Genomic DNA, 24,439 nt, shown 5'->3' with positions numbered 1-24,439 from the left:
TTGTGGAGGTTGAAAGTTGCAATTTGTTGAGGTTTTAAGCTCCGCTAGCATCTAATGGAGGCTAAAACCTCTGTGAAGTACAATTTTCAACCTCCACAAATTACCTTTTTTTTTTATTTTTTTTTATTTGTAGTGTTGTGATAAGAATCAAAACTTTGAAGAAAATCTCCAAAAATTGCACCTTGAACCTTGAATATATATATATATATATATATATATATATATATATATATAGTGATATATATATAGGAATCATGAGTACTACGTTAGAACTGCATGGAATCGTGTGGAAATGGTTTACCTTAACGTAGGATATGGTTTGGGGGAATGGCACGTCATTCTAGGGCTTGGAGAATGAGAGAAATTGATTTTTAGAAGCTAAGTGTTGTATTTATACGAGTCCTGGCGCGTCTGGATCCGTGCTTGGCAAGACCTGATGTTGAAGACGAAGCGCGGATGGTGCCTTATTGCCTTGGCTCGCTAGCATCCTCATGAGGCGAGGATAGTAGACGAGGCAAGAAAATCATCCTCGCCCTGTCCCTCACCTTTGGCCTCACTAAGTATGCACGCGGCGCTCCCATATATAGCACGTACGGTTTCTTGCGCGGATAAGGAGAGAGACAAGCCCGGGATGCTACCAACTGACTTGGCTCACCAAGGTTCTTGCTAGGCGAGGTCAAACAAGCTTACTCCATGTAATCATATGCATGCGTATCCTTAGTATGACCTCCATATCTGTCACGACCCAACTAGAGGGCCATGACGGGTATCCGGAGCTAGCCTACCGAGCACCACTCCTCCATTTGTGATCTCGCATATTCAATCTGAATAAATACAATTCTCAAAGCAAAATTTATTATGAAATGATCTCCAATTTCTCCTCAAAACAATATATATATATATATATATATATATATATATATATATATATATATACAAGTCCATGAGGCTACATAACGGTATACACAACATACACTAAAGAGACCATAAGACATATGTCTACGAGCCTCTAACTAGAGTACTGAAAATTATAAGGACGGGACAGGACCCCGCCATGACCCAAATATGTACCAATAAGCTGTAACTCCGGAGTAGTGGAGTGCTCTTGTATATCTACTAATAAAGCTCCTAGGTATTTGGACCGGCTCCTTATCTCTACTGCGAGCATGAACGCAGCGTTCACGAAAGAAAGGACATCAGTACGAACAATGTACTGAGTATGTAAGGCATGTATAATAATGTAATAAGGAAATAAAGAAAACATAAAGAGATAACCGGTAACTGATTGCCTCTTAAGGCGGAATCATACATGCTAACTTTTACCTTTTAATGCACATCATATACATACATAAATAAACCGCCTGAGTCATATATCATCATTAGCCCGCGTCGGGGTAATCATCTCACCCCTCCCACTAGTGGTGACTGCCCGGCCAACTAGATCCAATGTAATCATCATCATAAGCCGCCCACTACGCCTACCGTAGTGGTGTTTGCCCGGACAACTAGGCCTGGTGTAATCTTACATATACATAACATAAAGCATGAATGAGAGCCCAAGTAAAAGCCACAACTCTATCGAGTGACATAAGGTCGGTAACCTCCGATTAATGTTATGGACAAATCACCTTCGCTATATCTCACCTCGAAGGAACAAGTAACATAAGATGAGATCATCAATAAAGAATAAAATTAGTAAACATGTGACAAGCTCAATAATATCATGGAATCATTGAGAACTTTTAGCTTTAGCCTTTCTAGAATGAAAATCATCATCACTATCTTGCCTTGCTTTAAGGGAATAACCATATAAGATGAGACCAACTGTCATAAATACTGTTAAGAATTTCATGGTAGGCTCAGTTATATTATAAGAGTTTTGAGAGTTAAGGTTCTCTAGATCTTCTAGGAACAAGAATAATATGGATAGTATATATGTGACTATAACATAGGATTCATACCTTTGAAAGAAAAAAGGTAGCCTTACATACCTTGTCTCCTTAGTACACGGATCCCACGAGTCCTCGTACGCCTTACGAATTATTATCTACAGTAAACGAAGTATCCATATCAACAATGGGTTCATAACTTATAAGAGAGCTCATTTAGACATTTTGTCGAACGTTTTATGTGCATAAGATTCATGTAACTTGTTTTCCTCAATCTTATACATGTTTCGGTACCATCAATCCTTCACTAGTTCCCTTTTCATCTTCACAACTCACTTAACAATCCAACCACTTCATATTATAATTTTATTTTCACAAACCAACCCAACAACATCACAACCATACCAAGTCTAGAACAATTCATACTCAAGCATAGCTAAGAACAAGTTCTAGCACAACTTAAACCTTACTTTCACAATTTCTCCTTCCCATAAGTTATGTAAACGCCAAATAACACTATAAACATGAAGATGGAGCGATAATCTTACCTTCAATCACAAGGATCACTCTAAATTCGAAATTCCTTCACCTCCAAGAATTTTCCAAATTCAACACCACAAGAGGAAAAACAATCTAATGATGATCATGGAATTCTTCATCTTAAAATCACCTGGTTTGCCCTTGATTTTTGGACTTAGGTCATAAGAAGACTTGTTGAGAGAGTTTCTAGAGGTTTGTAGGTCCAAAAATGGTGAAATAATGATTTAGGGTCGAATTTGGTCTATTTATAGTGGTCCAAAAAATTCTGGACCGACACAACATGCTGCGAAGTTGCGAGGTCGCAAAGCGCGCTTTGCTAGCCGCATGTTGTGTCGCAGGCCTCGCAACATCACCAAAATTCACTATCACACTTTGCTGCGCAACTGCGTCTCTGCAAAGCGTGCTTTGCTGCTCGCATGTTGCGCCACATATTGCGCCATAATGTGACACTTTGTCAAACTTTCGCCGAAACTTAACTCTGATGATCCGACAAGTCTTAAATGTTCCCGAGGCTTACTAAACATAGTTTTACTCCCTTATATACCCAAGATGGACATATCTATCCTCATGATCTTGAAAAATTTTGTCCTACTTCCCAAGACTAGGACAACTAGCACTCGGCGAAACTCAACGTACAAAAATGCTAGGTGTTACAATATCAACCATAAAATCAATACACTCTCCATATATTGTCCCTCCATGAGCAGAATGAAATCTGTTTTTTTGACTTAAATTTCCCGTTTCGGTTTTCTACACCCTTGAGTCATAGGCATGGCTTAGTTTAAAGATACGCGGTGTTACACAGGGCTCTAACCTGAGACATGGGATTAAGAAAAAAACAGTCCGATCCGTTGCACCACATTCTTTGGTGGTCTGAGAGGTGTTATTCAACTAGTTGTGTTTTACTATTGGAAAAACACAATAAGTTGCCTTCTACACTTGTGCAAATAAGTCATTTACACGTCGTAATTGTATTTAATTATTTGCCTCTTAAAGTGTTTTTAGTTTTTTGAGACTCTTCTAACGATGTATCAAAATGGTTTAGTGTAAAATGAAAGTCTCCATCTTTCAATAGTATTGTTAAAGATAACTAAAACACTATAAGAGGGGGGCTATTAAATCCAAGTTAGCGTCAAGGTCAAATTTTTCTCACTTTCTAACGGTCTTCTCGAAAACCTGGTGTAGTAAAATTAATGTTCCAGCAACTAACAACTCGTATTTGCTTCTGCAGAAAAAAAAAAGTCTTAAGTGGATTAATTAGTATTATATCCTTAACCATCATCATTAACTGCAAATGCTAAAATAGATAAAAAGATGTTGCTGGCAAACAATCTTTTTAGTGTGAATAAATCTAAAACAATCTTATACTAGTTAACTTAGTCAACACTAATTCAAAACCAAGTAGAAAAAAAAGAAAATAAGATGAATAAGTGCCAAGTTCCAACATTGAAAATTAAATACTTGGGACTCAAACCCCTCTATATAAACAGCTTATCAGTGTAAGCAAATTTTCATAACTCTTCTCTATTAATATTTCTTTCTATTTTACATCAAAGAAAAGACATGAAAATGACTTCTCCATTTCCAGCCAAGTTGATTGTTAGCGTTGTCACTTTGCTTTGTTTAATTCACTTTTCTAGTGTTTGTGATGCTATGAGGATACTTAGGGAGGAAAATGATAATATTTTTAAGGAGGAAAAGGATACAACAACTCCAGGTTCACCAAACACTGGATCAGGATTTCCATTCAATTTTCCGCCTTTTAATATCCCCTTCAATATGCCAAATTTTACTATTCCTGGCATTCCTGGTTTTGGAATTCCTGCTACTGGTACTGGTGGATCGCCTGGTTCTGGAAGTCCTGGTACTGGTACTGGTGGATCGCCTGGTTTTGGAATTCCAGGTACTGGTGCTGGTGGAGCGCCTGGTTTTGGAATACCTGGTTTTGGAAGTCCTGGTGCTGGTGCTGGTGATAATAATCCATTTAATCTTCCAATTCCTGGAGTTCCTGATGTTGCTGTTCAGCCCCCAGCATCCACCCCATCAATTCCTATACAAGTTTAATTTCTCTCTGTTATTATCAGTTTAATTTATGTTATGAAGATTAGCTAGCTTTTGGGCTAGACATCATGTAACAAAAAGAACAAAATTAAAATAATGAAAAGGAAGAAGGAAATCAAGGAGTAAGTTTGTTTTAGAGCCATAGGCTCAAATTAATTATTTCTTGTCCTTATTTCTGATGTAATTAATGGGAAAGAATATGGGAATATATGTGAAGTAAAATAGATATCATACTCTGCTATTATTTCTTGTTCTTTTTCTTTTCCTCTTTCTGGCTTCCTTATGACATACTTAAATTATCTTCATTTATTATTTTGTTATTTTTTCCGAAATGCACTGGTCTGATCAACACAAATCCGCGTCGTGAGTTTTTTTTTTTTAATCGGATGTCCCCGAAGGAACCGTGTCGTGAGGGTCCAGTACAGAAAAAATTACTCCCGACCAGAAGTTTGTCCAAAAGAGGAACTAGAGTATTCAGTATTATAACCCATTTTTCGAAGTTTGGGTCAGAACTCGTTGGGTTAAAATTTAAAAATGGGGTAGATCAAAAATTGGGTCAGAATTAGTTGGGTTAAATGGGTCTTAGACTTAAATGGCGCCAACTAGGTATTTAAGTTCAATTCCGGTGAGGGGTGATGAATGGAATGAATCCCACATCAGATCAGGATAACAACATTGGACTCCTTATATGACTTGAGTAATTCTCCTCCCTAAGAGCTAGCTTTCCGGCTGTGAGTTAGACGCAATGTCCATTTTAATATAGTATCAGAGTTAGGCTCATCCGATGTGGCCTCGGACCATGTCGAGGGGTGATGAAATGCTCCACTCCATGAATGAGCACGCTCCAGACCGAACAGTAAAAGTCCGGATCTGGGCGTGAGGTGGGGTTGATGAATGGAACGAATATAGGAACCTGGGACTCCTTAAATGGTTTGGGCCATCAAGGTGAATGTAAGTTTCAGGCTGTAGTGACCTTCTAAGATATATGAGCAAAGCTTGAATGATTTTGTTGTCACAAAAAGTTCAAAAGTTACTTTATTCATTCTAATTTGGATGACCATTTAAGTAATTAACTCCATAATTGTACGTCCACTACAATAGCCATTGACATAATCTATATATAATTAGCATGTCATCTCAAAATCATCCCTCGTTATTTAGCTAATTGTCTGGTTGAAATTTGCACAGTATAAATCAGAATTTCACTAAGATGTTGAAAAGACTTGATGTCTGAGACTATGTTCAACCTTTAGTCTTCATTTCCAGTTACCTTGTTTGGATGCTCTATATTTTGAATTTATGATTGAAGTATTTGTGTATGAGACAACCTTTTAGGTGTGCGCGCTGAAAAAGAAACTAAATATAATGCATCTCATTATCATCAAATTTAACATTTCAGATCATATATAAATAATAGCAATGTGCTAATCTTATTACAATCCGAAAGGGCAAGCTTGGTAAGGATTTCTACAGTTTTCGTACTCAAGACATTGAAACTGATTTACAGAACCATTTAAAACAAGACATCACCTTTTAAAATGATCAAAAATGTCGCACGCTCCTCTGCTGTGACGGATCTGTTTTGTTATAGATCCTATGCTTTCCCGGTCTAAACAGAAATTTGGGCAAGCACGTTGATTTCGCCGTATCTAACCAAAGCCTAAACTGTAAAGATCGCAAATAAAGCTATAGGAACTCCAGGGAGAGCAGAAATGAGCTTCGGCTCACAAGCCCTATGATAATTGTAACCAAGAAGAAAGTTGCTGCATAAGCCAAGAGCATGCCAACTATGGCGACAAACAGTGTCGTGAGCCCAAACAATAACTTGGCAGACAATGACACAAGAAAGTCCTCTTCAGTGTAGCGAGATGTCAGAATGGACAAGAACATAATGATGCAAACAACGTGGATTAATTAGCATTATATCCTTAACCATCATCATTAAGTGCAGATGCTAAAATAAATCTAAAGCAATCTTATTCTAGTTCACTTAGTCAATACTAGTTCAAAACCAACTAGAAAAGAACAAAAAATAGATCAATAAGTGCCAAGTGCCAACAATGAAAATTAACTCTTGGGACTGAAACCCCTCTATATAAACAGTTTATCAGTGTAAGCAAATTCAGATAACTACTGTATTTCTTTTCTATTTTACATCAAAGAAAAGAAATGAAAATGACTTCTCCATTTTCAGCCAAGTTGATTGTCAATGTTATCACTTTGCTTGGTTTAATTTACTTTTCCAGTGTTTGTGATGCTATGAGGATGCTGAGGGAGGAAAATTACCAAGGGAAAGAAGAGGAAAATGATAATTTTTTAAAGGAGGAAAAGGATTCAATTCCAGCTTCACCAAACATTGGATCAGGATTTCCATTTACATTCAATTTTCCACCTTTTAATATGCCCTTCAATATCCCAAAATTTTCTATTCCTGGCTTTGGGGCAGGAGGATTGCCTGGTTTTGGAAGTCCTGCTACTGGTGCTGGTAGATTGCCAGGTTTTGGAATACCTAGTACTGGTCTTTGGTGGATTGCCTGGTTTTGGAATACCTGGTGTTGGTGGATTGCCAGGTTTTGGAATACCTGGTACTGGTGCTGGTGGATTGCCAGGTTTTGGAATACCTGGTGTTGGTGGATTGCCTGGTTTTGAAATACCTGGTACCGGTGGATTGCCTGGTTTTGGAAGTCCTAGTATTAATGATAATAACCCATTTACTCTTCCAATGCTTGGAGTTCCTGATGTTTCTGTTCAACCCCCAGCATCCATCCCATAAATTCCTATATAAGTTTTTTCTGTTATTATCAGTTTAATTTATGTTATGAAGATTAGCTAGTCTTTGGGCTAGACATCATGTAACAAAAAGAACAAAATAGAGATTATGAAAAAGGAAGAGGATATCAAGGAATAAGTTTATTTTAGAGCCATATGTGATGACCTTCCAAGTCATCTTGCCACATAAGCACATATTTTAGACATGTGGATGCTTACATGGCAAAGATGCTAGCATTTGTGGGAAGATTCTAGAGCCATGAAGAGTTTTCTTGGAGAGACTCTAGATTCTTATAAAATATTTAGGAAGACTTTCTTGAGAAGCCTTAGAATATTCTAGGCATGTAGAGAATTCTAGAGAGGGGACCTACTTGTAAATATAGAGGGACTTGTGTAACAATTATTATTTATCCATTAGCCCCTAGGTGAGTAGTATAAATAGAGGGGCATACATTTGTAAAAAACCATCAAGCAAAAATCCAATAAGTCTTCTATAATAAAAAGCTTCATTCTATTAAATTTCTCTTGTCTTTCTCAATTACTATTCCCTTAGCGATCTTGAGTGTAGTAATCTAGGCTGACTTGGCAAATCAAGATCGTGAGCAAGTTGTGCAAGAACATGAGCGAGTTGTCAAGTGCCGCACGTGCGCTTAGTTGAAGACTAAGGACGTGACAACGTGGTATCAGAGCGAAGGTTACGACTGAGGGAATGGCAAACGACGGAGAAATCAACGCTGCTAAAACCCAAGCCAACGTCATCCAGGATGCTGGCGGCAAGAAGGGCCATAACAGAAAAAGGAATGACGCCAACAAGAGCCAGGAGGTGCCGCCAGAGGTTGTTCCAAATGAAGGGCTTACATCCCAAGAACCATCTACCGCTGAGGCGAACGAGGATGACGTGGAGGTTCTGTCCGAGGATGTCTCGCTCAGGTAAAGAGTGGGTTATGAAGGTTAACGTGGGGATGGACGCCATCGACATATTTGGCCAACGTTTGGGCAAGGTGGAGGGCACTCTTAGTGTTCTTGAGGGGCATACTCTTGAAGAGATTGAAAGCATCCGAAATGACTTGGAAGGGCACATGCGGGGCCGAGATTGAGGTAAAGCAAACCATCACCGCCTTAGAGTGCGGACTCATGGAGGCGTTGAGTACTATCGATGCCATGAAGGCAAAGATAGTGGCACTCGAAGAGCAGGTCAATGTTGGCGTGACCGAGGCAACCAACAATGTTATTGTGACGAGTGAAGCTAAGATCGAGGCTCCCAAGCCACCAGTGTTTAAAGGGATTCGTGATGCACAAGAGGTGGAGAACTTTCTTTGGCACTTGGAGAATTATTTCGTGCATGGAAAAGTGAGGGACGATAAGGTCAAGATCGCTGTTTGCTATGTTGTACCTAACGAGACTCGCCATGTTATGGTGGAGAAGAAAGGTCGCCGATCGACAGAGGTCTATGCACAATCAACACGTGGGATCAGTTCAAGCATGAGTTCAAGCGACAGTTCTTCCCAAATAATGTCTTGTATGAGGCAAGGGCCAAACTTAGAGAGTTGAAGCAGACAGGGAGCATTCGCGACTATGTCAAGGAGTTCACCACCCTTATGCTTCAAATTCCCAACCTCACGAGTGATGACTTGTTATTTCACTTCATGGACGGGTTGCGGAAGCGGGCTAAGCAAGAGTTGCAACGCCGGCAAGTCAGGGACATAGACCAAGCCATAGTGGAGGCCGAGTCTTTAATGGATTTCAAGCATGACAAACACGACAAAGACAAAGGAAATGAGTCAAGGGGTGGCAATGCCAAAGGTGGGGGAGACCATGGTAAGAACAAGGACTCTCAACAACACTACTCCAGGACTCAAAATGCCAACAAGTTCGACGGTAAAAAGTCAAGTGGTCGTCAGGGCTATGCCGAGAAGAAGGCGCAGATCGAGAAGAAGGGATGCTACATATGTGGAGGACCACACGGCTTCAGAAATTGCCCCGACTTGAAGAGCCTCAATGCAATGGTCCGTGAACGAAAGGAGCAGACGCAAGGAGAGAGTTCAGGCACCGCACAGTTAGGTATGATAAGCATATGTGGCGCTGTCAAGAAGCAACCTATCCAACCCGACGAGAATAAAAATCAATACGTGGATCTCACCATAAACAACAAGCTCGCTCGTGCATTGGTGGACACTGGACGACTCACAATTTTGTGACCGAGGCTGCAGCGAAGAGACTAGAGTTGAAGCTTGCTCCAATTAATGCCCTCGTCAAGACTGTGAATGCTAAGCCAGAAAATGCTTGTGGTGTAGCTAATGGCGTTAGCGTCAAATTGGGCGATTGGAAAGGTACGATAAATTTTACCGCCACTACTATGGATATCTTTGACATTGTTCTGGGGCAAGAGTTCTTTAGGCATTGCCATGCGATGATCGACCCCTACCTCAAACGTCTCTTGGTCTTGGAGCGAGAAGGAGCTTGCATGGTGCCTACAGTGACCATGCCGCATACAAGGGGCCAAACACAACTTTCAGCTATGCAGCTAATCAAAGGTCTTAAGAAAGGAGAGCCGACATTCATGGCAACCATTGCAAGTTTGGAAGAATACAAGGGGCCCCAGGAGACATTGCCGCCTTGCATAGAGAAGTTGCTCGAGGAAAACAAGGATGTCATGCCCGATGAGCTACCTAAGTGCTTGCCTCCTAGACGTGAGGTGGATCATAAGATTGAGTTGGAGCCGGGGGCCAAGCCACCCGCATTCGCCCCTTATCGCATGGCACCGCCTGCGTTGGAGGAGCTTAGGAAATAACTAAAGGAGCTACTAAATGTCGGCCACATTCGCCCATCGAAGGCACCCTTTGGTGCACCGGTGTTGTTTCAAAAGAAGAAGGATGGATCATTGCGCCTGTGTATAGACTATCGGGCACTTAATAAGGTCACAGTAAAGAACAAGTACCCGATCCCGCTCATTGCCGACTTATTTGATAGACTTGGACAAGCCAAGTACGTTACCAAGGTGGATCTTCACAAGGGTTACTACCAGGTTCGGATTGCAGAAGGAGACGAACCAAAGACAGCCTGTGTGATAAGGTACGGAGCCTTCGAGTGGTTGGTGATGCCCCCGGCTTAACCAACGCACCCGCTACATTTTGCACTCTCATGAATGAGATCTTTCATCCCTACCTGGATCGATTCGTGGTAGTCTACTTGGATGATATAGTCATCTACATGACAACACCTGGGGGAGCACGTGGAACACTTACGAAAGGTTTTCCAAGTCTTGCGAGAGAACGAGCTATACATCAAGAGGGAAAAGTGCGAGTTTGCACAATCCAAGGTGCACTTCTTGGGCCATATCATTAGCAATGGTGAGCTACGCATGGATGAGGCTAAGGTACGGGCTATCCAAGAGTGGGAGGCACCTACAAAAGTAACCGAGTTGAGATCCTTCCTTGGCCTTGTTAACTACTATCGGTGGTTTATCAGTGGCTATTCGGGTAAGGCAAACACCCTTGACCGAGTTGCTAAAGAAGAACAAATCATGGGGATGGACGGGAACCGCCAAAGGCGTTTGAAGACCTTAAGGCAGCCGTGACAGAGGAGCCAGTTCTAGCGCTGCCCGACTTTAGCAAAATGTTCGAGGTGCACACAGATGCTTCGAAATTTGCCATTGGGGGTGTCCTGATGCAAGATAGGCATCCCATAGCGTTCGAGAGCCTTAAGTTGAACGATACGGAGCGGCGTTACACGGTGCAAGAGAAGGAGATGACTGCCATTGTGCATTGTCTTCGCACATGGAGACATTATCTTTGTCAGTCGAAGTTCGTGGTCAAGACTGACAATGTGGCCACTAGCTACTTTTGGACACAGAAGAAGCTCACACCAAAACAAGCTAGGTGGCAAGATTTCTTGGCTGAGTTCGACTATGTGTTAGAGTATAAGCCGGGCAAGGGTAACGTTGTAGCCGATGCCTTGAGTAGAAAGGCCGAGCTTGCTGCCATTACTTCAGCAAGTTGGGATATCTGAGAGGCTATAAAGGAAGGCATGCAACATGATCCCACAGCTAAGAAACTTATGGAGTTAGCCACCCAGGGGAAGACGAGGCGTTTTTGGGTGGAAGACGGTATATTGCTCACCACAAGTCGAAGAGTATACGTGCCGAAGTTTGGAGATGTTAGGCGACGTATTATGAAGGAGAGCCACGACACCTTATGGGCCGGTCACCCAGGTCAACGCCGCACTAGAGCCTTGGTTGAGTCGGTCTATTATTGGCCGCGCATGCGTGAGGACATAGAGTGTTATGTGCAGACTTGTCTTGTGTGCCAACAAGACAATGTTGAGCAAAGGCAGCCCGGAGGACTTTTGGAGCCACTACCAATAGCGGAGCGTCCATGGGAGAGCGTGACTATGGACTTTATCACCTATCTACCGAAGTCCGACGGTTATGGAACTATCATGGTGGTCGTGGATAGATTCTCGAAGTATGCCACTTTCATGCCCGCTTCACGGGATGTACAGCTAAGGAAGCCGCCAAACTATTCTTCAAGAACGTGGTGAAATATTGGGGCTTACCAAGGCATATCATCGGTGATCGAGACCCTCGCTTCCGGGAACTTTTGGAGGGAGTTGTTCGACATACTTGGCACGGAGGCACTTTTCCACTAGTTTCCACCCGCAAACGGATGGACAAACAGAACGGGTCAATGCCTTATTGGAGTGCTATTTGAGGCATTATGTGGGTGCACATCGAAGGATTGGGCAAGGCTCTTGGACCTAGCCCGGTTCTCTATAACCCGCAACGGAGTGAGTCCACGGAGTCGGACACCATTTGAGCTAGCCACAGGCCAACAACCACAAACTCCACATTCACTACCGGCGTTCGAGGGGAAGAGTTTGGGGGCTTACCATATGGCCAAGGGGTTCGAGGAACAGCTTGACACTGCTAAGTCCTACTTGGACAAGGCGACGAGGAAGATGAAGAAGTTTGCCGGCCGCAAGCGTCGTCCACGGCATTATAAGGTTGGGGACATGGTTTTGGTGAAGTTTAATCGAGGCAGTTTAAGACTACGGGACATGCACGGAACTTGGTGCGGTATGAGGGCCGTTTAGGATCGTTGCCAAGGTGGGTAAGATCTCATATAAGTTAGAGTTACCGCCTCATCTTAAGATTCATCCCGTCTTCCATGCTAGCGTGCTCAAGCCATACCATGAAGACAAGGATGATCCCAGCCGAGGTCAGTCGAGTCGGGCGCCAATTACTATTACCGTCTCTCATGATCGGGAGATTGAGGCTATCATTGATTACCAGGCCAGGCGAAGACAAGGGCAGAAAGCCACCGCCATGTTTTTGGTCCCATTGGAAGGGGCAATCACCGGAGGAGGCCACATGGGAGCGATACGAAGACTTGTGGCAATTTAAGGACAAGATTCGAGAGTTTATGTTAAAAGAATGCGCCGCGGTCGTCGCAACATCAGGTGGGGGAGAATGTGATGACCTTCCAAGTCATCTTGCCACATAAGCACATATTTTAGACATGTGGATGCTTACATGGCAAAGATGCTAGCATTTGTGGGAAGATTCTAGAGCCATGGAGAGTTTTCTTGGAGAGACTCTAGATTCTTATAAAATATTTAGGAAGACTTTCTTGAGAAGCCTTAGAATATTCTAGGAATGTAAAGAATTCTAGAGAGGGGACCTACTTGTAAATATAGAGGGACTTGTGTAACAATTATTATTTATCCATTAGCCCCTAGGTGAGTAGTATAAATAGAGGGGCATACATTTGTAAAAAATCGTCAAGCAAAAATTCAATAAGTCTTCTATAATAAAAAGCTTCATTCTATTAAATTTCTCTTGTCTTTCTCAATTACTATTCCCTTAGCGATCTTGAGTATGGTAATCTAGGCTAACTTGGCAAAGCAAGATCGTGAGCAAGTTGTGCAAGAACGTGAGCGAGTTGCCAAGTGCCGCACGTGCGCTTAGTTGAAGACTAAGGACGTGACACATAGGCTCAAATTAATTATTTCTTGTCCTTGTTTCTGCCGTAACTAATTAGATAGAAAATGGGAGTAACTGTCAAGTAAAAAAAGAAATCGTACACTGCTATTTTTTTTTTTTTTGTTCTTTTCCTCTTTTTGGGTTCCTTACTTAAATTATCTTCATTTACTATGTAGTTATCTTTTCTTAAATGCATTGGTCAGATTAATTTAGATGATATCGTGTAGGGCTTATTAAAGAGAAACTATTCCAAAAGAGGGACCAGATATTTTAACCTATTTTTGGAATCTTGGGTCAAAATTTGTTGAAAAATGGTTAGATGGGTCTTAGACTTATATGACATGCCAACAGGGATTTGAATTCAATTACGAGAGGAGAGTGTAAGTATCCGACTGCAGTGACCTTCTGAGATATATGACCAAACTTGGATGATTTAATTGTTATTAAAAAATTCAAAAGATTACTTTATTCGTACATGTCACACCCCAACCTTGGGGGTGTGGCCGGCACCCGCTTTTAGAAGGGCCGAGCGAACCAACTGTGATATCTAAACTCTGTAACGTGAATCATAGGCCGACGAGGCCGCTGAATAACAATAGTAAGAAGTATATCATAACAACCTGCAAGCAGAAAAGGCCCAACAACACATATATGCATAACTAAGGCCGACAAGGCCACAACCAAGAAAGACAACCAGTCAGAAGGCCGGCAAGGCCAAACACAATACCTGTACACTGACTGATAGTTTATAAGCCTCTAAGAGCACTAATATGCATCAGGCGGTCGGGACGTGCCCCAACGCGTAGCCATAATATATATATATATATATATATATATATATATATATATATATATTATATATATATATACATATACATATATATATATATATATATATATCCATATATTTGTATATATATGCAGACTACTCGACTAGCAACTCCGAGAGATGGAGTGCGAACATTCGCTCGAACTCGGTATCCCTGAGAAAGGTATACCAATCTGTCTACCTGTACCTGTGGGCATGATCACGGCGCACAAAACGCGCGTCCGAAATATGTACCGAGTATGTAAGGCAAGAAGTGTAAACATAACATAAGCATAAGAGATACGGATAATCATGGGAAAAGATCTAGAGACAACCTGAAACTCTGAACGAGGCCACTGAGGGCGACCACAACCATGACATAAATGTAAATGCATGCTCGTAAAATCATTCCTCACTGTGGAGGCATATATCATATCATATAACAATAATAAATCTCTCTGTGGGGTGAGCTCATCATCATAACATCATCTCTGGCGATCGACGTGATATGCAGCTACGTGCCTACCCGGCCGCCTACAACACCGGCTCGGGAGCAAAGAAAGAAACATGTCTAGGTGCACATATAAGTGCCTACCCGGCCGACTATAGTACGGCTCGGTAATGAAAATAAATACACATATATATACAAGTGCAATGAAAGACTGACCTCAGAAGAAATATCATGGAAAGAGTCCGAGTGACCTATCGTCATTATCCTTCGACTATCATTATTGTTGCTACGTTTATCATTATCTGATCATTAGGCCAAAGAAGTAAAAGTACAAGGAAATATCTTGTTATGAATTATTCAGGAAGCCAAAGTTAGCCAAACTCTTATGAAATACGATCGACACAACTTTTATCGGAAAGAGTGTGCCAACGAGAGGTTCGTCACCTTGGAGCAATAGACCAGAAGATAAGGATTAACTCAATTAAAGGAAGTACAATCAACTCAACTTTGATGTCAAGAGTACCATAACTAATATCATTCTTCATTCGATAAACAAGAGGGATACGAAATGTGAAAGGTACTTCAATACAAGCTATTCATGAGAAAAGGGTAAGCTTAATCATTGTGGGACATAATCGACACAAGTTGAACGGAAAGTCTTTTAATCGATAGCCAAAAGGAGATGTGGACCATAATTTGGTACAAGTCATGGATGAGTATGTGTCAGCTCAATTATCATGGAACGCGATCGATCAAGTTAGCGGAACAACTTTTCAACGAAAGGTCATTTGAAATCTAGTCACGCCACAAAGAGAATAAAGCCCTACATACCTCGTCGATGGAGTTGTATACATTTCCCCGAGTCTCGAACGTCTTACGAATGATTTCCTACATAATACGGACTATTCAAGATCAAAACCAAGGTCATAACTTATAAATCTTCATGTAGACATTTAATCGAGCAACTCGTAAGGGCGTCAATTTATAGGACTTTTTGTAGCATAATTTCCTCGTAAAACGCTACCAAATTCTACTTTTCTACTCCTCCTCGTCAATACGATCCAATCCATATCAACACAGCTCCAAACAACTCGTTAAAACTACATAAAACAGCCCAACTATCAAGCCAAGTCCATAAGAGTTCACAAGAATTGTCAAAGCTTATTCTATGGGGTTTTCACCAAATTTCTAGGTTTAATTACTTGTAGAAGTTCAAAGAGATCAAAAGGAAGTTAAAATATACCTTAGATGATCAAAATCACTCCAAACTCCAAGTTACTTCAAGGTGAAGTCCTTATCCAAGAAGCAAATTAGCAAAAAAATCACAATTCCGTAGTTGCCATGTTGTTCTTCATGTTAAAGTTGATAGATTTGCTCTTGGTTTGGATTGAGATTGATGGAGGATTAATTGGAGAGGGTTTGAGAGAGTTTTACAGGTCACGTATGGTGAGGAAATAGAGAAAAAATCGTGAAGAGGGTTCTTTTATATAGCTTAAAGTGAGCAGTCACCGACCTTGGTCACTGTTCCCGCGGCAGTTTGCATCCTTGGACGAAAATGCGAATATCTCTCTACTCCGATGTTGTATCGACGAACGAAAAAAATTCTCTGGAACTCGTAGACCTTCGATTTGGTAGGTGGATCACCCCGTAACTCCAAGTAGATTGAGAGAAAAGCTCCGAGACATCTGACCCAAATTTCAGTGAAATTTACAAACTTAACTTGCGACGCCCTCTGTCGACTTTCGTATTACAACTCGTTTGACTTCCAAACTTAACAAGAGACCATTATACAATTCAAATACTTCATATCATTACTTGCTTAGCATGTGGAGCACTCCTAATCTCACCCAAAAGTACAAGTTATCGTATTCCCAACTTGCCGACTTTTGACGAAACTATGCTTCTTTGATTCATTCACCCCTCCAAATCTTCCGCCACTTACTAATATTATTTATAGACTCTTGTAACCATTTTTATTGATAAACTCAATCCCTTTTATCCTCAACATAATTTCTTTTTGAACTTACGTCGACTAACTCATAATGCGACTTTAACGTGCGAAAATCCGAGGTGTAACAGTACAAATTTCTATAGCTTGGATGACCATTTAAGTATTTAACTCATAATTATGCATCGACTACAATTACGGTTGATATTATGAATATATTGTTAGCATGTCATGATCATCTCCATAATAATCCCTCGTTGTTTAGCTAATTTTTTGGTTGAAAGCTGTACAGTATCTTAATATTATCATGTTTTATTAATTGACGTTGAAAAGACTTGGTGTTTGAAGCTATATATGTTCAACCATTCCTTTTCATTTATCTTGTTTAGATGTTCTAACTTCGCTTTGAAACTCAACAATTTTAATAAAAATGAGAGAGTTTGATTTTTAAAATAAAGTTAAAGGGTGTAAATGATTTTCACCCCCAATTGTGTATAATTTTTTTTTTTTGGGTGTGTGTGCGCAACTGAAAAATGTAACAAAATAAAGCATTTCATAATCATCAAATTTAACATTTCAGAACATAATAGCAGTGTGCTAATCTTATTACAGTCCGAAATGCCAAGCTTGGAAATTTTTTCCACATTAAATTTTTTCCACATTACTCTTACTCAAGACATTGCAACTAATTTGCGAAACCACTTAAACAAAAGGCATCACCTATTAAAACGACCGAAAATGAAGCCCGCCCCTCTGTTGTGACGGATCTGTTCTTTATAAATCCTATGCTTTCCCGGTCTAAATAGAAATTTGGACGAGCATGTTGATCTCGCCGTATCCAACCATAGCCTAAAATGTAAAATCGCGAACAAAGCTACAGGAAGTCCAGCAAAAGCAGCAATGACCTTCGGCTCGTAAGCCCTATGATAATTATAGACCAAGAAGAAAGTTGCTGCAAAAGCCACAAGCATGCTAACTATTGAGATGAAGAGTGCCATGAGTCCACACAATAACTCGCCAGGTAATGACACAAGAAAATCATCTTCAGTGTACCGAGACGTGAGAATGGTTAACATAATGATGGAAACAATTGAAGTGAAGAGTGCCACTGCATCCGATGTGACAAAAACCGCAAAGGCATTCAATTTTATCATTATTGGAGTGCCTTCATCGCTGTTATTACCGCCTGGAACAGTGAAGGCAGCAGCAAACATGACTGTGGCAATCAAAGCTGCAACCATCATACAATAATTTGTAGTGTCTTTCATCCACGCTTCAACTTCTTTGAGTAATTGGTTGTGCTACTCCAAGAATAATTGCCCCGGCGTTTTCCCATATTTGTTTTTATTCTTGAGGAGTAAAGATGGCATAATTTTCTCCACCTCCTGCCCACATAGTTATTTCGATGAGATTACTACTTACTAGCTATCAAACTTTAGATGTCATGACTCATGAACTCCTCTCTAATTAGAAATTAGAAATTACTATTTCCGCTGGCACTCCATATGACCATATTATCTGTCTTTTTTGACTGAAAGTAGAAGGAAAAAGGGAAACGATCCCTTAGGTCATATATCTCACCTTAAACCACATTATCTCTCTTTGCATTCGAAGAGCAGCACCAAATAGTTTCAGAAGTGAAGGCGGCATAATCTTATTGGGCTCCTGTACAAATCAGTCATAAATCAGTTGATGACAGTCAAAAAATTATGAAAAGTTGGAAGTACAAATATTAAGAATACAACATGTATTGTTTAAACATGATAAAGGGAAAAGAAAGAGGAAAAGAAAATTAAAAGAAAATTGCAAAGAGCTTCAGATAAAGAAGTAGAACAGTTTGTTCACCTAAAAGCACACTCTCTCTTTTATCTGTTTTATCTCTCTAATCAATTCTTGTTCAAACTGTTTTGGAAGCTCTGTCACACTTGTCTCTTCTATGTCGCTAGTCGACCCATCTGTTTACTCCTCTTCAAGCTGTTGGTCAAGTTCCTGATTAAGATCACTTGGCTGCCCCAACATGCCGGCCAAATGTAGAATGTTATTGCCATCTTCGTCTGTTATGAAAGTAATTAAGTGCTTGATCATCCCTCCAATTTGGTATATAAGACCGAAGACTTTTTCCTCTCTATGTAAAACAGCAACATGAAAAATGGTCAGTGCTTTTTCGTTGAGAGTCCAAATGAGATCAGGATGATTGCGAATAGCTAAAAACTCTACATTTCCCGCTTTTGCAGCAGAATGGAGTATTTTTGTCTTCCTAACTAGCTCCGAAAGACCATCCTCTGCGAATTGTAGTTCACGTTCTGCCTACAGCTCCTTAAGTAGCAGACCGGCTTGCTTCCTCTGTAAAAACTTCTCTAGAGGCACTCCAACACTTTTGGACCCTAAAATTCGAAGCAATATGAGAAGTACAAAAAAAAAAAATGCAGAGGACATGCTGTCAGTATATATAAGTTAAATTGTATTGCAAAATGAGAACTATATATGAGACAATTAATTCAAGAATTCTGTTAGGTCCAGAGAATTGTACATGGGATGAATGGTATCATAAACATTCCCCATAGTAGCAACCAAGCTCGTTGAAATCCAGAATTTAACAGATGAATGAACTTCTCCCAGTTTCCCTCTGTATTTTCGCTACTGATTGTTAAAGGCTTTTTAGATAACGCATTTAAGATATCTGCTGCATAAAGTGTGGCAACCAATGTTCTGTCCCTTTTGAATAGTTCTAATGCCACATCTGCAAGTAAAACCAAAATCAACCCAACAATAAACACACATACACACATCTCAACATTAATCGAATTATAAATTCTAAGAGTTTAGTGTACCATAGATTTCACTCTGAATAATGACTTCAAGAAGCTCAAATAGTTCTTTGTCTTGCATCATTTTTTGGGTCTGTCACCTTGTAGAGATACGATACCATATCTTTGTTTCTGAGAGAAGCTGCAAAAGTGATTGGTGTGTTTCCATCATCATTGGGGATGTTAGGCAGTATCTTATTCTTTTCCCTCATTGCTTCAGCAATTTCAACAACCCCTGACACTGCTGCAAAACAAAATGCAGTATTTCCGTCGTTACTTTTCAATTCCAAATCAGCTTTTGTCATCAGCTTCACTAGCTCCCCTACAAAATGAGTGCTCCTTGCTGAAGCTGCAATATGTAGAACTCGTTCACCCCGTTCCGTTATTTCTTCGTGAGCAAAACTTATATCCTCTTCCAAAATAGGCTTAGCAAGTCCCCAGTTATTTTCCAAAGCAGCTAGATAAAGAATCTGATGCGGTGTAAGCTTGGCCTGCCTGCCTCCTGAAAATTAAAGCAGGTTATAATGGCCACTTGTATACAAAAATCACTGAGTACAAGCTGGCCTGCTGGACAAAAAAGTTGTAGTAGTATAAACACACCGTTAAGGGCCAAAATTACCCCTGAACTTTAAAAAATAGTTTATTCATACCCTTCGTTATCTTTAGGGCCAATTATACCCTTCTTGTTATATCTTATGGGGTCAATTATACCTTGTATGCAATAGGTAGCGTAAATTGGCATCATCCCTTCAAAATTATTGTACCCTCAAATAATTTTTTACCCACTAAAAATAACCCAACGACTTGAATTTTTTTTTTCAGCCAAACTAATGCGGAAATTTTTATTTTTTTTGCTAGAAAAATTATCCGTATTAGTTTTGTTGAAAAAAAAATTCGGTGGGAAGGTTATTTTAGTGGGTAAAAAATTATTTGAGGGTAAAATAATTTTGAGAGGGCCGAGATGATGCCACGTGCTGTACTCGTTAGACATAAGGGTATATTGACCCCATAAGATAACTTGGCATAATTAGCGCAAGTATAGCGATGTATTTGAATGAACTATTTTAAGTTGATGTAATTTTGGCCCTTTTCCGATTTTAATTTTACTAAGCTCTTCATCTTAGGAATTTCATAGCTTTTGCAATGTTCATTGTAAACAAATCTTTGAAGCTGCGAAAATGATGTAAATGTTTTTTTTCTCCCCCCATAAAAGCTTCTTCCTTTGCTTTGTTGATGACTTGAACCTGCAGCAACATCAGCGTTGTAGGTGGAGGTCACAACACGAAAAGTAACCTCTCTTGTTGAGAGATAATATCGGATAATTGTTCAACTGGGGTAGTTATTTCGCTAAAATGCACTCAACTTTATTTTCCAACCCAAAGAAAAGCTATTAAAAAGGTAGTTCGTAAAATCACTCAACTTTGTTTTCCAGCCCAAAAGTCACTCAACTAACAGTAGTTCACTCAACTTTGTTTTCTAACCCAAAAGTCACTCAACTATTGTATTTCACTTAGAAAGTCACCCAATCTATTTCAGTGATTTTTCAATTAAATTTTGCCGACATGAAATTTTTATTTAAAGCCAATTTTTTAAGAAATAAGAAGATATGCATTTTAATCATTTTATTGACCCGCCCCACTTGACCCAACCCGTTAAAATAATATTGACCAAGAGCCAACGGATACAACTTAAATAAATTGACAAAAAATATATTGGAAAATCGTTATCTTAATTCACAAACTTTCTTGCAACACTGATTTGTCAATTTATGTAAGCTGGATCCGTTTGTTATAAATAGAACTGTCACCAATAAGCTAAAATAAACAGTTTGTTATAAATCTTTGTAAATGTGCATGTGTAAGAGTAAGAGTTGACTTCAAAGCTAAAAAGATATATATAAGGAGCCGGGAACTCACAACTAAGACAATGCTGCAGTTTGGGATTAGAAAGTTGACTTTCAATATCACTTGCATTATCTCCAGGAGTTGTAGGCATTCCATCATCTTGTTCTTGAATATCTTCATCTTGCTCATGTTCTTCTTGCTTAGATGACAAAAGTCCGGTGTTTTGAGATGTTCTCAGTGATTGAGTCATACCAGGATTGTTATGATCTTCTGCAATAAAGAATAAAAGTTATAACGAATTGCTTAAATTATGGTATCGCTTCGGTGTTCACTTACAACTCAAATATAGGGTGAACATTAGAAAAATCAAATTTAAATCAAATAAAGAAAGAAGAAACAATATGAGAGGGAGAAGGAAGCGAAGAAAGACATACAGGGAGAGAGACGAGAGATTGTGCACTATTTTTGCTCTCTTCACTGTATAATTCACCTATATATATATATATATATATATATATATATATATATATATATATATATATATATATATATATATATATATAATTGCTTATAAAGCAAGATGGTTTAATAGCAGTAGGTCAGAGTTTTGCCAGTATTAGTAATGCATAGATTAGTTATTGATGAAATTTATGTATTAGTATGCATGGATTAGTTGTTGATGGAACTTATGTATTAGTCAATGCAAGGATTAGTTATTCCATCTTATATCCTGCATAAAATAATTATTCGATTCCCTCGTAACTTATACATGTATTAGTTATGCGAGTTTCTAAATTGCAAATCAAAGACCATATTAGGTATGTTGAATTTTATATATAGCAAAAAAATGCTACTAACATGATACTGTATTACTTAGAGGATTTAATACCTGCATAACTTAGCTCCTAACCAGCTACCAAACGACCCCTATATAGGCATTAAACTATTAAAGGAATATATATTCACCACTTTTTATCTTCTTTTGTTTTTACTCCCTCTGTCCCAATTTATGTAGCACTCTTCGTTTTTCAAGAGTCAATTTGAGCAAACTTTGAAGCTAAATTGGATTAGATTAACTCAATATTTTAAGATTAAAATTTATATATTTGAAAATTATATGAAAAGTACTATTAGTTGCAACTTTTCCCATATCAATTTGGTGAAAAAATACATTTTAAGATTCTGGTCAAAATTCGTGCAGTTTGAATCTCGGGTAGCAAAAAGTGCCACATAAATTGGGGCAAAGGGAGTACTTTTTTTTCCGCAGAGAATGTCAGTTTATCACTTTCTTGATAATCTTAAGAAGTTTGGTAAAGAAACAAATTAAATTTAAAAAAGGGGAAATTTGCGTTTTTAGCCTCTTAAATATTGATATATTATGATTTTATTTCCTGTAATACCCTACTAAATATATTTAACCTTCTAATATTTTCACTTCTGATCTTTTTATGAATTTTCACAAATTTAACGAATTGTTGACTATCACGTCATTTAATTACCCATAATTTAAGTTAAGCGTAAAATGTTACTTTACGTTTAAGGGTAATACAGTTTTACAAATTAACAATATAGTGATTAAATGTTTTTATATAAAGGAACAAAAAACACACATTTTAATTAAGTAAATATTAAATGTATTTTGTTCATATGTTTGTCAATAAGAATATATCAATAACTTAGGGACGAGAAGTGCCCCAAAAAAAAGTTTGTACGTATATTTTTCCTTTGTTATACCTGCACAAGAAGGATTATATTTAAGTGTAAGGTCATCATGTGTGGATTACGTTGAGTTGGAAACTCTCGATAAAAGCATGTGAATTCCCGATCGAACGTTGCCCTTACCTAGTGCGAATAATTAACAATTAACGATAGTATTTTCTTATTATTTATTTCTTTATTCAAGTCTTTGTTTATTGATGTCTTTATTCAAGTCTTCCTTAATTCATTTAAATTGGGAAATAAATAAATAAGTACTCATGAATTCCGGAAATCTTAATAGATCATATTCACTCTCCACCAACAGTATTACTAGCATCATTATGTTTTTCTTAAATTGGACTTGCACTTAATTCTTGAGCCAGTGTAACTTTGAAAGGTAGATTCGATAGTGATAATAAAGTTGTTTTTCACTTTATGTTTTTATCCCAATATTCACAAACAGATGATGTGATTAAATGTTACGGTTTATGATTTTCCTGTGAGATTATATGGGAACAGATACAGGAGACTACAATTACGTTCTCTCATTACTTTAATGTTAGTTTGGTTAGTAATTCATTCTGTGTAATGTGGTGCTACTTTTTCTTTGTCCTTTTCTTTTTCTCTTATCCAATCTTGAAGGAGAGTTTGACTTTGAAGTTCAACCACGTGATGACGATTTTAACAGTGGAGAGTAAGCCTGGCAACCGGTCCGGTTTTACCGGTTCAAACCGATAACCGGACCGGTAAAACCGGAACCGGAACCGGTGGAACCGGTTTACCGTGTTGACACCCAATTTTGTCCCGCCTTTCCTAAATATTTATAGTAATTTTGGCAATTTGAGAAATGATTATTTATACTTTATTATAATTATTGATTTTACTAATACCGGCATTTTTATTATCTGTTGTAGTCGGTATTGCTATTATCTGCTTTATTTTTATTACCGTTACCACTATTATCACTATCATTGTTATTATTATTATTATTATTATTATTATTATTATTATTATTATTATTATTATTATTATTATTATTTTGTTATTATTATTTACTACCAGTATTATTATTATTCGCATTTTTTATCATTCAGCACTTTTGCCATCTTATGCACACGCATCGCAATTATCTTTGCATAATTAAATAATAGCGTTTATTTACTATTGATTTTCAATATATTATCGCACGGCTATTGCGACGCCACTTTATTTTTAGCTGAGTACTAACAAATACATACTTTCATATAAGATAATATTTTAGCACATGCTAGCATATAATGGGTCTCTTATTTAAAAGCCAAGCAAATTTCTTCCATCCAGGCCAATATTTTAAAATAGCAAATCAGTTAACCCATTATTTTCATCACTAAAACCCACATTTTCAACCAATTAAATTTATTATCTTATTCGGCCCTACCCGGTCCACTAAACTGACCCGCCCCGGCCCATTTCTTATTCTAAAGGAAACGTTAGGTTCCTTTCCATTTCCTCGTCCGCCTCCGCTTTCTCTCTGTCTCTCCCTCGTCTCCCCTCGCACCCGCCATCTCCCCCCCCTCTTCCCCCCCTCCGCCCCTCCACCCCTTTTTTTTTTTTCCCCCCCCCCCGTCCCCTTTCCCCCCACCTTCTCCCCCCCCCCCGCTCCCC

At 38.9% G+C, this 24,439-nt stretch overlaps 1 protein-coding gene and 2 pseudogenes across 1 annotated transcript; 2 read left to right on the top strand and 1 right to left on the bottom strand.

Annotated features, from left to right (window-relative positions):
• The first annotated feature begins 3,998 nt into the window (after positions 1-3,998).
• Positions 3,999-7,263, top strand: LOC132047658 (uncharacterized). Its single transcript, XM_059438670.1, has 2 exons — positions 3,999-4,487; positions 6,937-7,263. Exons 1-2 carry the CDS (start codon positions 3,999-4,001, stop codon positions 7,261-7,263), a joined length of 816 nt encoding a protein of 271 aa, XP_059294653.1.
• A 1,130-nt stretch (positions 7,264-8,393) lies between these two features.
• LOC132047657 (uncharacterized) lies at positions 8,394-11,279 on the top strand (annotated as a pseudogene).
• A 5,820-nt stretch (positions 11,280-17,099) lies between these two features.
• LOC132047656 (ankyrin repeat-containing protein NPR4-like) lies at positions 17,100-21,347 on the bottom strand (annotated as a pseudogene).
• Positions 21,348-24,439: the final 3,092 nt, after the last annotated feature.

This window comes from Lycium ferocissimum, chromosome 2, assembly GCF_029784015.1.
Source record: "Lycium ferocissimum isolate CSIRO_LF1 chromosome 2, AGI_CSIRO_Lferr_CH_V1, whole genome shotgun sequence".
In the NCBI taxonomy this organism is placed as follows: Eukaryota; Viridiplantae; Streptophyta; class Magnoliopsida; order Solanales; family Solanaceae; genus Lycium; species Lycium ferocissimum.
This window is presented reverse-complemented; position numbering and strand designations above follow the sequence as displayed.